Source organism: Phaethon aethereus (assembly GCF_964289735.1).
Source record: "Phaethon aethereus genome assembly, chromosome: 1".
Taxonomy (NCBI): Eukaryota; Metazoa; Chordata; class Aves; order Phaethontiformes; family Phaethontidae; genus Phaethon; species Phaethon aethereus.
Genome location: NC_138575.1, coordinates 15,233,746 through 15,250,460, shown reverse-complemented (window position 1 = coordinate 15,250,460; position 16,715 = coordinate 15,233,746). Strand labels below are relative to the sequence as shown.

At 44.7% G+C, this 16,715-nt stretch overlaps 1 protein-coding gene across 6 annotated transcripts in view; it reads left to right on the top strand.

The window, feature by feature from the left end:
- SRPK2 (SRSF protein kinase 2) overlaps positions 1–16,485 on the top strand; it is a 100,049-nt gene extending 83,564 nt beyond the window's left edge. For 3 of the 6 annotated variants that reach the window (XM_082009194.1, XM_082009193.1, XM_082009190.1), the window contains 3 exons: positions 8,494–8,563; positions 9,271–9,363; positions 15,593–16,485. In XM_082009194.1, coding sequence (XP_081865320.1) covers positions 8,494–8,563; positions 9,271–9,363; positions 15,593–15,777 — 348 coding nt within the window. In that variant the 3' untranslated portion in view covers positions 15,778–16,485. Of the gene's footprint in view, positions 1–8,493; positions 8,564–9,270; positions 9,364–9,807; positions 9,901–15,592 lie in introns of all 6 variants that reach the window. The other 3 variants (XM_082009191.1, XM_082009189.1, XM_082009192.1) reach the window with 2 other exon arrangements.
- The last annotated feature ends 230 nt before the right edge of the window (positions 16,486–16,715 follow it).

The window sequence follows — 16,715 nt, the reverse complement described above, 5'->3', positions numbered from 1 at the left end:
ATACATCTTGTAGATCTGTGTGTACCGACAACCTTCAAACTGGAGATTTCTGACCAGAATTCTCAGAGAGACTGACCCAGGTTTGCTCTTACCTCCTCCACATGTGTAGCTCTTGCTGACAGAAGACCTGGTGCTTCAAAGTCATGGTCAGGTTCTCCATCTCGATGGAGGTTGTTTAAGTTTCACAACATGGCCGCCAAAGTCTCCTGAAAGGGCCTGCTCACAAGTAGTCCAGAACACTCTGCTTAGTAGTAGACAGCACACATGAAGACTGCTTAGCTTGCAAAATAGAAGAGATTTTTCCGTGTGTTACGTATCCACTAGTGTCAGATATTCTGGATTGTGCCTCCTGTTACTGAAAAAGTCAGCAAGAAAACCCTCTAACACTTCGTTTGCAGTTTTAGAAGACAGGCATTCTTTATTGCAGCGCTGGCTGCACGGGGGATCGCTCCACCTAACGTGCATACCCTGAAACAAAAGTTCATCCTTTATATACCTTAAAGACATAAATATTCACACATTTTCTGAGAAATCTCTGCCTCCCTGCCTATCTACTACATTTACATAATGCTGGTGCTCCAAAACTACACTACGCATGCGTGGGGGTCTCGGCTGGTCGCCGGTGGTCGTTTGGGGAGTCACCTTTACTCCCTTTCCCCTTTTATGGTCCCGGGTCTCCTAAGGGTAGTTTCTTCTCCTTGGATGTTTGTCCCTTCTGCTGTTCAGCCAAGCGATTCTTTCTTATCATCCGTGCTCCTGCTAGGATGTTTCTATTCTCAAGGTTAAGATATCTTCTGTGTACTCATTAATCTCTCCGTCCTTGCTCTTAACTCTTCTTTGTTTTAATTTCATGAGGCCTCTTGGTTCTACGTGCACGCATTTCTTGTGATTAACTATTTACACATGGCTGAAATGTTAGCATTGAGACAAGTATAGCCTAAGGACTATGAGAGTAGGCCGTTCAACATAATCACACAGTTATTAGGCTAAAGAAATCTTTAAAAGTTAAACTGATCATGTAATCAGTAACCTTCCAGAAAGTACATAAATGTATCACTCCACTAAAAAAATTACAATAAAAACAGACCTTTCTTTGACTTAATTTAGGGTCCGTAGGGTTTCTGTGTCAGGGGTTTATGTGTACATAAAATGCATCAAACTTTTAATGTCTCCTGGATTTTATGAAGGATCACTTGGAATGCTTGGGACCAGGATTCACTTGGGATCTTAACTTGGTCTTGTGCTTTATGGGTCTCAATTTGAGCATAAGGTTTTTCACTGTCTTTTGCTTGCTAATGAAATAATCTTGCTCGCTGGGAGTAGCATTGACTAGCAGAGTAGCAGAGCTACTGGTTCATGCATTGGCTTGTAGTCATGGCATAAAGTGTTAAGCACAGAGGTTGTGTTTTATCACAGCAGCAGCAGTTTTTCATCATAACATTTGCGTATTAATTTTACTTAGGTTTTAGTAATGAGGAGGGAGATGGTAATGGTGATGATGTTTTTAAACAAAAACCTCTGATAACGGTGTCCTGAGCATGCAAAGCATCTGTGTTCACATGTGCACAGCAATGTTGAAGAATACCCTGCTTAAGAATCTGGCTTTTAGAACACAATATGTTGTGTCTACATGGAGTGCTTTCCTCACCTGGGCGCTGGGCGCTGCTAGTATGGGTTGGCTTAGTCAAGCGATAAACTCCATGGTTTTGATGCAGCTTCCAGGAAAGAATAGTCCTGTTTTATTTGTATGGTCTTCAGTATGGGAGTAGCCAGAGGTTCTGATCGGGATTACTTGTGCTGGAAGTGTACGTACACAGAGCCATGTAAGGACTCTATCCAAATAGCAAAAGAGGGAGAAATAACTCAGTGCTAATAACCGTTACCTTTCTGTTTCTTTTGGTGTTATGTCAGCGAGTAAGTAGCATTGTACGCCAGCAGCCTGTGAGCTGAATCTTCTAATTTTAGATATTCGGCATAGCCCAGTTCTTGTGCCCCAAACCTCTTTGAATCAGATTTAAAGGATGAGAGGGAGTATCCTCAGGCCTTTACCAGTCTGCTGCTCAGGTGATCTGAGTCTCAGGATCTTTAAGAAAAAGGTAAAAAAAAAAAAAAAGCAGGGGTAAAAAAAGGATGATGCATATCTTTGGAGGCCTATAATCAGTACATGGACGATGTGCTGTGAAGCTGATGAAAGAAGTTAGATGCCAGTGGGCTTTTCCAGACTATGACAGGGTTGATCACTTATTCTGTGCTCAGCAAAGAAGGCAACAAAGTGCAACTTACATTTTTTTTTTTTCCCAGGCTTTGGTGACCAAGGTCTGAGTGATTGCCGCTGTCGTTTGCTGGACATTTATGTCTTGCTAAGGAAATTGCACAGTGTCCTTTTTCTTCTGACAACGTGGCCTATTTAAGTGGGATACTCAGCTGCTGTCATAGAAAACTAAACACTGGGAATCTCTCTCCACATTTATTAAATTCTAGAAAATTCTATGTTCCCTTGCTGTACTAAACCCTATTTTAATTCTGCCAGCAGGGAGGTGCATCTCTTGTTTTCACCCAGAAAAAAAAAAGGAACAGATTTGGAGCCAGCAGTGCCTTTGACAGGTTTGAAACCACCCTTGATCATTTAATTTTATGAGGCTGAATTTCCACATTTGCAGTATTGAGAGGGTTGCTTTCTATGGAGCAGAAACTGAACAGGCACTGCATGATTTAGCATTTCCTAAATCTCGGAAAACCATGGAACACAGTACTCCGCTGCTGCTGCCAAGAAATCCTGGCAAGATAAGGGAATTAGTACTTGCAGAGGGCATCCCTTTGTATTGCTGCTGGAAATGACTGCAAGCGCCATGATTCCAGTGCTTTCCTTGTTTATGCTCTTTGGAGACAGGAAAAGCACCTGAAATGATGAGTCTCATATCTGCCTGTTGTTCATTACGTACAGTCGTGTTTGCGCTGCAGGGAGAAGATGATTATGTCACAAGCTGGGACACTAACAAGACACTGTTTTTAACACTTAGCTGAGGTGGCTTTTGTGGTGAGTTGTGATTCCTGAAATATCTTCTTTTTATAATAAGAACTAGCAAATAGATCATAGCTGTAGATTGGCAGGAAGTCAGGGAAGGAGAAGCACCATACTTGGTGTTTATCTCACCAAAGAGAATACAAGTGATGAAAGAGAACGGGCTGAGGGGGGAAAGGGGGCAGGCAAACAGCTTTCAAAATGAGGGAGATGCTACTACCAGGCAAGCAAACTTACAGGGTGTGTTTTATTATAAGCATTTCATATGAAGAATGAGCAGAATATAGTTACTTATGATGTTAAAATTAAACCTACATGTCACTGCTTGTAGTTCAGCCCCCAGTTTTACTACTTTGCATGATGTCCTTTCATGTGGGGTGGAGAGGGAACTGTCCTTAACTACTCTTCCTGTGTTGTAAGCAGGGAAGAAATGATCATGTCTCCATGGGGTTATGCGTGTCATCGTGCTGGTACGTGTGAGTGGCACATGCCAAAGGTGTGATGACAAGCCTCAGTCTCCACAGAAGCAGTATTTTGAGGAAAAATGGCAAGTCAAGAATCTGGTTGAGAGAAGAGAAAAACTTCAAGTCACTAAGTTGCACCAGGGAAGGTTTAGATTGGATAATAGGAAAAATTTCTTCACCGAGAGGGTGGTCAAGCGTTGGAACAGGCTGCCCAGGGAGGTGGTGGAGTCACCATCTCTGGAAGTGTTCAAAAAACATGTGGATGTGGTGCTTCAGGACATGGTTTAGGGGACATGGTGGTGCTGGATTAATGGTTGGACTTGATCGTCTTGAAGGTCCTTTCCAACCTTAGTGATTCTGTGATATTTTTCAGTAGGCAGATACAGTACAAAACACTGTTATTAATCACTGTACACCCTTTTTGAAGGTGGTGGGTGGACAATGTGAAACATTCAAAAGGAAATGATTTTCCAAAGAAACTGACTTTCCAAAGCAGCCACTCAGCACATGCATGATTCTAAGATTGGAGCGCAGCGAATAATAGAAACCTGTTTCCTTTTCAAGCATCCTGTGCATTTCTGTGTTTTGTATATCTGGCCTTTCTTACCAAGCACTAACAATGCAATATGCCTTTTGTATTGTTTCCATTGCCTGGCTCTGCAGAGGGAGATGTCCATGGGAGAACAAACTGTCAGCTGGTGTGCGTATCTCAAAAAGTTTTTTGCTCTTCATTCCGTGCTCCCACTTACCTGTGGAGCGGCATTCTTAAAACGAAGCCTAATTTTAAAGCAGTTACAATCTTCTTGTTCATGACTTTTCATTTCAGCTGGGGCAGAGAAACTCTGGTCAAGAGCCGGATCTTGTCTATCAAAATAATAATTCTGGCCTATAGCTTGTTGCCCTTTTTCAGCTGGGGCTTCATATGAGGAATTCAGGGAGGCTGATGCAGTCTGAGTGAATTGTTCTTCCAGTCCTCATCCCAGACAGCTTTCCCTAGGCACGCATCCATTTTCAAGCACCAGATTGAGTACACAGCTGTCACACAGTGAAAATGTAGCTAATGTGTGATTAGACATGGATCCATAATATATGATAGTGATGCCAGCAGCTTAGTAGTGTGGTAGGTTCATACACAGTTGCGTGGCAGGAAAGGAATCTTAGCCTCTTGAGAGCCCACAAAAGCAGCGATGTCACCATTTCTGTGAAAGATTCTTCACCTGCAGATGGAGAAAAGCAGCCTAGGCTGTTTCTCTGCGATAACCTTAGGAAAGTGGTAAGTAGCAATTGCCAGTACAGTCAAGTAGGGATGGATGATTGCCTTGGGCTTTTGTGCCATATGTTGAGTGTGCTGTATCTCATTTGTTATCTGTTATAATAATTGAAATCCTGATTTCTGTTGAGGTAAATGTCAACATGAAGTAAAAAAGATCATGGTATTTCAAAGTCAGAGTTTCTGTCAAGCAATTAGTTTTTATGAACGAATACTTCCAAAAGGAAAGTAAGTAAATGTGGTTAATCTGTATTTGTAGCATTATAGAAATAATAGCCAAATTTAGGTTGAAAGGGATCTCTAGTAGTCTACCTCCTGCTTGAACTAGGGTTAACGTCAAGGTTAGATAAGGTTACCCAGAGCCTCATCCAGTTGAGGTGTACATATCTGTCAGGATGGCATTTCCACAGCCTTTCTGAGCAGCCTGTCCCAGTGCTCAGCCAATCTCACTGAAGAATTTCTTCCTCAAACCCCATTGGAATTTCCCATCTTGCTGCTCGTGTCTGTTCTCTGTTGATTGAGAAGAGTGCGTCTTGGTCTTCTCTGTCGCTGCCTGTCAGGTGGTGGAGTGCAGCAATTAAATCGCCCCTTCTCCTTTCCTTCTCTAGCCTGAAAAAACTCAGCCCCACCAGCCTCTCCTCCTGCATCGTCTGCTCAGCCCCCTGATGTCTTAGAGGTCCTCCCTGGTCTTTCTCCAGTTTGGCAGGGTCTCTCTCATCCTGGTGGCCCCAAACCGGTCACAGGTCTCCAGAGTGCTGGGGAGAGGGGAAGTCACTTCCCACTGAGGGCTGGTAACACGCTTGTTGTGTACAGTCCAGTAAGTGGTTAGCCTGCGTTACCAGGAGAGCGTGCTGCTGACCTGTGTCCAACCTGCTGTCCTTCGGGGTGTCCGCCTCCCGATTTTGTCACAGAGCATCAGCGACTTACGAATTGGAGTCTGCGTGGTTTAATGTACCTGCAGCTGTGCGCAAAGGGTCGCTAAGTACTGAGAAGCGCTCGGGAGGTCCAGAGCAGCACTGTGTTGCCAGAATGGTGGTTCTGAGTGCCATCAGCAGAGAGCTCTTCTTTCGGTGGCACTGACTCGGTGATGGGCCTGCACGTGCTTTCTGGTGCACCGCACCTTTGGGCATGAGCTTAAAGAGCAGAAGAACTCTGATACAACCCAGAGGTGTCATTGTCCTTCTTATGGCTATTTACCTGCTTATTAATGTGTTTTTAATGCTGATTCTTTTACTTTATGGTAAAAACCTAGGTCAAGGATTTACTCTTTTTGAAATGAAGCCAAATTAATTTCATTTATCTTGTACTATGTAGCCAGTCCATCCTACAGATACCGAGGAACCTGTAGGCAGGTTGCCACAGATGAACCTGTGAGACGTTATCCTGCACAAGTGCTAAGAAGTATTGTTACAGATATTTATCACAGCACCCAGAAGGCAAGGCTGTCTCTGGATTGTCCCTGTGTGCATCCGAGTCAGAAGTTTCTTCGTCCTCGGTGCAGAGTCCTTTAAGGAGAGCAAGGAAATGAAATGTCTGAGGCGCTGCGGCTCCAGCCCATGCTGGGCATGGAGTCAAAGCTACACAGAAATGAAGAAGGAAGCAGCAGCAGCATTTTGAGAAGCTTTAGTTTCTCTTTGGCAAAAGGGTGGTGTAAATATCCCAAATCCACGAGAGCTTGCAGCTCTTATTATATACAAACAGATTGAAAATTCAGTGTATCGCAGTGGTGTGCTTACTACTTGTGCTTCTCTATGAACAGTTCATACAGGTTTTCCGATTTAAGCTTTAGTCTCACACAGGCATATCAAGCTATTAATACTTCATTTTGGGGGATGGAAGCTTTATTCTTTTGCAGTCTACCTTTGTGGCTAAATTAAGCTGCATTTCTGTTGTTCTCCAGGAATCTGTGTTAAATAGCAACGGATTTCTTAATGTCCTCAGAAATGAGCCCCATCAGCATGTGTTCTCCTGGGAAAGCTGGTCTGGCTCTTAGAGTGAATATAATCCCATGAGATACAGAGGAGACACTTGGGACTTCTTCGTCTCCTCTCAAGAGAATAACAATATTCTCGGTGTTGCGTTTAGAGATCCCTACCAGTGATCTCTTCTGGTTACTCTAAAAATTTCTTCAGTTTAAATACCTGGCAATTTATGATCCTTCAGATTTTTTTAAGCTGTAAAATGAAAACTCTCAATCTTGAGCTGAAAGTAGAATAAAGGAAGAAAGTGAATGATGGTTAATTAGTGATGGTGACTTTAGAAATTAAAGGACCGACAGAAGTGTCAACATGGGGCATTGTTGCTTTCTTGGCTGCTGTGTGTGATTGCAATGAATTATTTTGGCTATAGCCCACTTGGATGACACTGCAGTTCACAGCTTGAAAAAGCCAAGTGCCCATAAATAGGCTAAATTTATAGGTGATTTAACAACTCCAGATTACGAATTGTAACAGAAAAGTGTATATTTTCAGGAGACAAATACTTTATAGTACGTGTTCTGACGGAGTGAAATACCCTCCTAGAGCTGCGCCAGGGAGTTGTGCCTGATTTTTGGAATGATTTTCTGGATCAGATGCTTTCCCTAGTCTTGGAGATGGAAAACAGTTTGATGTTTAAACCACCTGGAAAGAATTAGACTCCTGTGGCTGCTTGGGTAATTGGTGACCCAGAGCGGAAAGAGAATAGTTTAACAAATTAGGTTAGGTGAATCTGTGTTTGTACACAGGCGTGGGCTTCTCGTGGTTATTTCAGCGCTTTGCAGCTTTTAATATGCATTTTACCCATAAAGAGAAGCTTCGTTTTGCCCTGACCTGACGTAGGGGCAGCATCCCATCGAAGCATTGCTGCGGCCTGAAGGGCTCGGTCGTCGCGGTGTCTGCTCTGGAGTCCTTCATCAAAGTCAGTCTCAGTATTTTACCCCACGATTGCAGTATTTACTTTGACTTCTGCTTCGACAAAAAGACCTTTTTAAAAACTGTCCTAGATTTAGAGTCATCAAGGAAGCTTACCCTGTTTGCTAATTTCAAGTGATTAATTATAGTTATAAATGGATTTTATTTCTGATTCAGACTTTATTATTTCAGTCCCCAACAGGCATTCTCTGACAGATAATTAACCTTCAGATGCAAGTGTAGCTCTTTATTAGCTATTTAGGACTACCTCTCTCTCAGCTTCATTAACTTACACATATTTAACATGATCAACAGACAACACACGAGTATGTTAAAAAATGCTTAACGCCAGCTTACACTGATGCCCCCTTCACAGCCCCGTGCAGCCGGGACTCAGAATCAGTTCCTGCGCAGCCGGACGCTGTTTGGGACCGGTGCTGCACGTTGCAACACAACCAAAACACTCCTGGTCGGCCGGTGGAGGCCCAGCGCTTGCTGGGGAGGGACCGCGGTTCCGTGCTCCTTGTCCACCTCCTTCCTTCATCCTGGTCCACCGAGCAGGCAGAAACGCCTGGGGTTTGGGTGTGCTGCCTGTTGCCAAACCTCCAGCTTCTCGTACCGACGGGGCGCGCGCGGGGCTCTCTCCGAGCCTGGGTTCCTGCTGTCGTTGCACCGCAGGGGTGATGGTCCCCAGGTAAGTGGCCTCAGTCTCAGGTCCAGTTGTAGGCCTTTAGCTTTGAGTGTTCGTTCCCTCTTGGCTCTGGGATAGTTGTGAAGTTTTGCTGACATCTTGAGATTAAAAACAGTATTTCTGAAATACCCATAAATATGTCTGTTATGTTATAGGCTTTTGAGCTAGCGACTGGAGATTATTTGTTTGAACCGCACTCTGGTGAAGACTATTCCAGGGATGAAGGTATGAATCTTTTGAGATGCTATTTGAGTTTCTGTATATTTTCACACTCCTCTTGAATTTCCAGTGAGCTTACAGTGAGGTTAAGTCTTGTATTTGAGTGAACTGTTCATACGCATTGTTTTCAGAATATAAATATGATTTTTTTCTTTTTAGTTTTAAGTTCCATCACTAGCAATGGGTGGGCAAAACCTCCCTTCTGCAGATACTCATCTACTTAACAACTGCCTGAAGGAATTAAACTGCCCTTCTTGTAAGATTGCATATGTGTGGAAACCTGATTGAGAATAACAGCATTTTAGTTTAGAAAAGAAACAACAAATTTGTACTTTGTAGTATTTTCTTCTCTAAGAGTGACACTGGAATAATGTTTACATTGTGTACTTTTATTTGAATTAGGAAATGACTAATTTTTTTTTAAAATCAGAATTAACTCCTGCTTCCATCTGTATACCTGTCCATTTTCATGCTTGTTTGCTTGTAAATGCTCTTTGCAGTGGTAATGTGGGCATCATTCATTGTTCCTAAATGCCACTAATGATGCCAAAGCTCTGCTGATCCTGGAAACCTCTGCATGGATTTGCTGCAAACATTGTTGATTTGAAACTATTTCTGATTTTTTACTAATTCCAGTTTCTTTCCTCTTCTTTTTTATCCCATCCTTTCCCTGCCCCTTCCACTCCCGTATCCTTTTTTTCTCTCCCTCATAGACCACATAGCACACATCATAGAGCTGCTAGGCAATATCCCAAGGCACTTTGCTCTATCTGGAAAATATTCTCGGGAATTCTTCAATCGCAGAGGTAGTACCTCTTCTTTTTGAAAGGTGCCGTGATGCAGACAGAAGTGGAATTGCTGTTGCTGGTTGGAGCATTTCCTGAAATCACACAACAAAAATTCCTTTTTGAAAAACAAAATACATAGGAATCTGTGACAGAATTACTTTTTTTTTTTTTTTTTTAGCTAAACTTTCTGAAAAATGACTATGGGTACATTTTAAAGTACATAGCCAAACTTGTTTGTAGTGGCTGGTACTCAAATGTTGTTTTGAGAAGGAAGTTTTGCTGAAAGCATCTTTCCAAATCAGCCACTGAGCAGTGTACACATCTTTTTTTTTTTTTTTTTTTTTTTTTTTCACCAGGCTCAATCTATTTCTGTCTGTACCGGGCCAGTGTCAGTGTGTGCATGCAATGTACTGATTAAACTGTTGTATGTTTCTGTTTTGCTGGCAATGTTCTCCAATGCAGACCACATAGCATTGATCATTGAACTGCTGGGAAAAATCCCTCGAAAATACGCTATGTTGGGGAAATATTCCAAGGAGTTTTTCACCAAAAAAGGTAACGGTATTTATGCAACACTAATTTAAAGCGTAATACTATCCAAAAGGAGAATATGTTCATTTATGGGTTCTGAAGAAATAGATCCTTTAAATGGAGAGCTCTTGCTAAAGAAGAATTTTGGTGTAAACTTGGATTTCTAAGAAAAACCACAATTTGCAGTATTCATTTCAAAATTTCATTTAAAATTCAGTTTGGGATGCACTCAACAAAGTGTGGATGTTAACAAACGTCTGTGTCCAGTGTTCATGTAAATGTAAGCAATTGAGTGATGCGTAGCTGGTAGCGTGATGGAAAATCATCTGCCAACCACTTTTGATGGCGTGTAGTGGTCCAGCGGACGCTGCTGATGAGGAATAACCGAGGTGGGCAGGGATACCTGGGCAATAGACAGGCGGCTGCCTGCGGTCAGCCCGCACGCTCTGGCGACCGCCTGCAGGGAGAGCACGCAGGAAAGATCGCTCTGTGGCAGAGCGACGGAGAGAGCCGCTCTGCCGTGCGCCACGCTGTCTCGCTTCAAGTGCTCCAGATTGCCGTAATGCCCGAGCACCGCAGCCGTAGGTGATGATGTAGCTGTGTTTGGTGGTGTACAGAAGTGCAAACCCGCTCAAATTAAAACCCCTGTCAATTGCTACAAGAAAGTAATTCCCTTTTTGCAGCAAACGCATTGGGCCTTGCAGTTCTTTTATCCTCCTGTGCTTTGTCTTTGCTCAGGCTGCTCTTTAAGTGAGGTTTTGGACACGTGAGGGAACGTGCTGATGCTTCAGATGTCTTTTGTCCCCTCTCTGTATGAGGCAGTGCAGTGTTGTATTGAGGGACAGGTTGTGTCAGGAGCATCCCAACACGTGGTGGGGGAACATCCGGGGTGGTTGACCGCAGCTGGCGAGCGCACTGTCCTGCCGAACAGCACTGCGGCTTCCCTCTTGCCCGTGACTCCGCGTGCCTGAGCACACGGCTTGTTGGCCGGGATGGCGCAGCCAGCCGCATCGGGCACCTGGGGGGCCAAGGCGGTGGTGCCACGCCACAGGAGCTTGAGGTCATGAGGCAGGAGACGATCCGGTGAGTCTTCCCCCCGCCTTGCATGAGAGCCGCCTGTTCCGTGCGTGGATACTGCTGGTAGGGCAGGGACCTCTGCGTGCCGCCACTGCATTAAGGAGGCTGTAATGGCATTAAACGCGGTGCAAGAAAGGCAGCGATGGGGATCGAGGAGCGAGAACAGCTGCCATTTGGGAGAGTCTAAAATGCCTGGTGCTTTTTCATGTGGAGGGGAGAATGTTGCTGGGGAATAATGAAGGTTTACAAAATGGGAAGGCAGTGGATGAGCTGGAAACAGAGCTGCTGTTCATCGGCGCCCACCACGGAGCTGGGGGACACCCAGTGAAACACAGGATTGACTTTAAAACAGGCGCTCTCCTGCACAGTGGGCGGTGAGCTTCAGGAGCCGGCTGCCGTCGGATGGCAGGTAGAGGCTGCAGTGGCCACCTCAACCAATCTCGCGTTACCCGAGATGAACAAACTCAGGGCCGACAGGTCTGTAAGTGCATAAAGCAGTAAAAGGGCTGGGCAGGAGGCACCCTCCCGCACCCTCCAACAAGGGTCTGCCGAAAGGCCTCCTGCCTACCCCTTCCCGTGGCCACAGTCCGAGGCAGGTACTGAATTAGAAAGACCCCTCCAGCCTGACCCCCCTTAAAGCCTATCTTGTGTTCCTCATTTTTGCTTTACACCAGATGGGTTGGTGTTTTCTAATGTTGTCGTAGAACCTTGAAGTGACCTCACAGTTACACAGTAGCCACAGCATTTGTGGTGCACAGAAGAGGGCAGTTTGTACAGGTCCTGTAAAGTGGGGAGTTTGACGTGCTTCCATGAGCACGTTCCACTGCAGAGTGTCACGGTTGTCCTCTAGAGCCTGAGTTTCAGCAACACTCCCCGGAGGCACCGTCCGAGCTGGGGCCAGAGGCCATGCAGGACAGGCCTGAGGCTCTCCTGGGAATTTCACGCTGTGGTGTAAGGGTGGGCTTAGAAATCTGACTGTAGGCTCCTCCTTCGAAAACGTCAGCCTTGTTTTGTAACACACAATTCAGGTGTTACTGCTGTCCGTAAGCACGTTCAACCTCAGAGAGAAGCTTTAAACGTTTGAACTGTTCCACTGAACGTCCCAGGCACAAAAGGAAAGGTGTTGGCAACGGCTGGGTTTACAGGATCGAGTCCCTTCTTCTCGGTAATTGCCTGAAGCAGTTGGTGACATTCAGATAGGAGGGTGCATTTAAAAAAGGAAAAGCATTTATAAGTTACTTCTTAGTCACTACAGCACAAATGCTCACATACTTTCTGCAGGGTCTCATCTTGATTAAGCCCAGTATTAACTCCAGTGAGTCCTTTTCTCCAGTGCCTCCCCAGAAGCAATTTTGTCTATAAAAATGATTTTGGCACTAGAACTTGAAACACTTTTGTTTTTTCTAGACCATGGTCCTTTTTATTTTTCTTCTGGTATTTGCTGTTTTCTTGTGAGCTAAACCTGTGTGAGATGCTGGCGGGCTGCAAGGAAAAGCACACTGCTTATTTAGCATCCCAGAAGGGAAGGAGAGGGCTCCCCCCCAGCTCCCTCACCTCCATCTACTGTACCATGGGCCCTTCCCAGCAGTTCTTGCTTTACTTCTTGGGAGCATGTCCTCAAAATATGTAGTAGCAGATCATATCCCACTGCTGCTTCCCCAGTCCTTCCTGTCATCCGTTTCTTACTGTTCAACAATCCGTCCTCCTCTTGCCTGGTGACACATCTTCATGTTGTCTTTGACAAATCTCATAGACTAGCTCATAACTAGCTCTTTGTCAGCAGAGAAAGCTTTAAGTAGCATCTTCCCCCTCACAGGCCTTTCAGATTTCTTTGATAATTTCCTTCTGACTTAACATTTCATTTTTCAGAAGGTCCCTTGCTGCCTCCACATTGGCCGCAGGGTTTTTACAGTTCTGACAACTCTGTTGTCCTCTCTGGATATTCCCTGTGTGCTTCACTATCAAAAATCTAAATAAAGAGCTTCTGTTAGGAAGTTTTTCCTTACTATTACATTTTTAGCATTTCTTTGAAAATTCATGTTACTGCCCTGAATACTGTCAGTGTCAGACCAGGGGGTCTGTGCTTTTCATGTCTGCCTTAAATATAGGCACTGCTTTGCTGTCCTCCAACTACAGGGTACAAACCTCACGACCTAGATGAAGAGACAAGTTGCCAGACACCTCCATTTCCTGCGCTGCTCTCCAGCGCTTCGGGATGGACCCACCACATTAAAATACATTCTTGGACTTTCTCGCCCGCCTCAGTTGTGTGAATTGCCTTTTACTTACCCTATTCTGATTCCATGGTCAGCATCATGATCTTCACTGAAAACTGAAGCACTAGTTAAATTCACGGCCCCCAGCAGGTATTTTTTACTGTATCCCATCTTCTTAAGTGCTTTTACAATCTTCACAGAATTTCTCGTAGAAAACTTCAACCCACAGTGCTAAAATAGTGTGTTCCTCGGCAGAAAACACTAGGAAACGTCATGCTGCCCAGCATGCGCTGGTCTTGGCTTGGGTGTCTCACGTTCAGCTTCTGCTTTACATAATAAGGAGCATTCAAACAGTATGAACTCACCTTCCACAGTTACACCAGGAGCCTCACCTTGGAATCTTACTTCATACAAGCCGAGGGAGGAACGATACCTAAAACTACGTAACTGGAATACAAAGGTGAAGACAGTGCTGCATGGAAACACACTCCCCCAAAATTAGTCTAGTTTGGTAAATGATTATGGCAACCCTTGCCATGAATACTGTAAACTGTAGAAGCTATGGACACAGCCTGATGGATTTTTTTTTTTTTTCTTTTTGTTAGTCATTTTTTGCTTGCAGTCAATAACAAGTCACTATTTTCTGTCACTTTTTAGCAATATTGGAGTTTATGTGTTCTTACTAGAAAGTTTACTACCTGTTGTGGTTGGTAGTCACCAATACACACTTCTGGAAACCTTCAAAGGAATAAGATTCTCAGCACTTAAATTTCAGAGTTGCAGAAAGACTTTAAAGGGCTGAGAGCGAGCCTGGAAGCGAGCACACTTTTCCAAGATGTGCGGTCCTTTCTGTACCTTCAGATGGTGGGACAGTACGGGCCCAAAGCAGAGCCAGTTTGCGTTTGACTCGCGGGTGCCGATGGGACACGCTCGTACTGTGCACGTGCAGACAGGGTACGTTCAGGAAAGCCTCCAGCCCCGCGGGAGGGAGAGGACAGAGGGCAGCAGGCCAGCTGTGGGCAGCACATCTTGACTTTCTATTACCAGCAGGTCTCTGCTTTTTCTTGTGCGAACGATCAGCCGTTTGCACACTTGCTCTTTGGGGGTCTTTATGGTAGCCCCCGCAGAGCTGCTTTTTCAAGTGTTGCACACTGCCTGGGACCTCCTGCTACAGCCTGAGGTAGCAGAAGCGGGTCCTGCCGGGCCTGTGGCAGTTTTAATCTACTGCATTCAGGTGCTCAGAGTCTCGGGGGCAGGCTGAAGAGACTGTTCCTTGTCCTGCCCTGGAACCTCCGTAGCCACAGGGATGTACAGAAAGATGGGAGGTACATCAGACCTGCGAGCTGATGTCTGATGGCATCTTGTGGGCAGTAGATTGCAGCTGGGGAAACAATGGAGTTGCAAACCGCTTCACTTAAGAACAGCGTGGCCTGCGTGCCCCCATGCCGGAGGGTGGCATGTGCTTGTGAAGCTGTGGGTGAGTCATGTTCAGCTTCCAGTTTTGGGTGAGAACCCATCACCCTCCTTGGCAGTTGGGGGCTATTGCGGAATCAATAGGGGGTCTTTGAAGTGCTTTTTGTAGCATCACATGGAGACTGGCTGGCTCAGATATGTGCCTGGGAAGAAGAGGGCAGCCAGAAGAGTCTGTCTTCCCCGTCACGCTGGAAGGCTTGTGGATAAACCTGGTTAATACTGCTGGTTTGAATGGCAGGAGGGTCCTCGCCTCCTTTGTTTTGGTCTGAAACACAGAGCCAGGCTGGCTGTATGCCCCCTCTTTGACCGACCTGGAATCCTGCAGCTGCTGCCAAGGCTTGTGCTGGTGGTGGGGTGAAGGAGATGCAGGCAGCAGCAGGTGCTTCCGCCTCGGGGAGGATTCAGACCAAGCCACTTGTGGGTGTTTGCCTGGGAGATGGAGACTCTCGAAGTGCCGAACCTCTGTGCTTGGTTTGGAATGAGCCGCTGCTTTGCTGTGTTGTCACCACGTGCCACGTAGTGAGGCAGTGACCTGTTGCCAAGACATCCGTCTTAAGATCGGAGTGGTTTTTGTAAGATTTGGGTTTGTTGGCCGATTAAGCAGAGGCCCGTGATGTTCTTCGCCTGTGGCATGAGGGTGTGTGTGAACGAGTGCCTTGGTGTGTGGGAGACAGAATGAAGACATCAGGAAAAATCAGGAATGATGCATACAGCGGAGTCAAAGTGTAACACAGTTTGCTGTAGGAATGATTTCTTGGTTTTGACGTCGGACAGACTCGCCTCCATTGAGGACCTCAAGCAAGCTTGCAATGTGCTGCCCTTCCTAAATAATGATTCTCAGCCTGGTCAAGATGCTGCGAATGCAGAATGGGAGAAAAACGACACAGGGCTTAGTCACTGATGGGCAGAATGAGGTATTTTTCTAATGCGAGTAATATTTCTGTTTGCAGGAGAACTCCGACACATTACCAAGCTGAAACCTTGGAGTCTTTTTGATGTGCTTGTGGAGAAGTATGGTTGGCCTCACGAAGATGCTGCACAGTTTACAGATTTCCTGATCCCCATGCTAGAAATGGTCCCAGAGAAACGTGCTTCAGCTGGAGAATGCCTCAGGCATCCGTGGCTGAATTCTTAGCAGAATCTCCCAGCTGTTTAAAAAAAAAAAAAAAAAGCCACAAACAACAAAAAAAAGCCAGCAACCACTTTCCAATGCATCGGACCTAAATGGTGACTGTCACAAATTCTTTAGCAGGATCACATGTGAGCTGGCTTCCATCCTCAGACCTTTGTTTTGCTTGAGGTACTGTTTGACATTTTGCTTTTCGTGCACTGTGTTCTTGGGGAAGGGTAGTCTTTTTGTCTTCAGCTAGTAGTTTACTCACCCACTTTCTTCAGAAAACACTTATTGTGTCTTTAAGCATTGTTTCTTGTGTTGTGTGGCATTCAGTTGTCAGATTTTTGAACAAAGGAAACTTCCCCCCCATGTGTTTTGGCAAGTTTTGTAACTATTTATGGAAAAAAAATATTTTAGCTGATGCATATTATATAATTTACAAGCATTAAGAAATTTATCAAGTCAGAAATGAGCTATGGTGAGGAATTGTACAATTTTATCTTCTGGCAAAGGGACATCATTCTTGTATTATAGTGTATGTAAATGCACCCTGTAAATGTTTATTTCCATTTACATATGGGATTGGGGACTCAATTTCAGGGTAAAGTGACAAAGTTTTAGAGAGCTTTATAGCAAACCAATTGCATGTAGTGGACTTTAAACTGCTGTAAGGAATTGTGTAAACTTTCTATTCTGTAGCAGTTCCTGTTCATTGGATTTTAAACAAAGTGGTTCTGGTTTACAGGATTTCATTCCCCAAACAGCACTTTAAAGGAAGGCTAGACTTCTTTCTAATAAAGTATGCATTATCATTTAGCACTCCCTTTTAGAACTTCTGCCTATTTTAAGTGCTTTTAAGAAAAGAAAAATAGCAATTTCCCTTACAATGTGATAGTGAAGACATGGTACCATATGGTGTTGCCTTTTTATAAGCACTGTAAGTTGTACTATACCTTAAG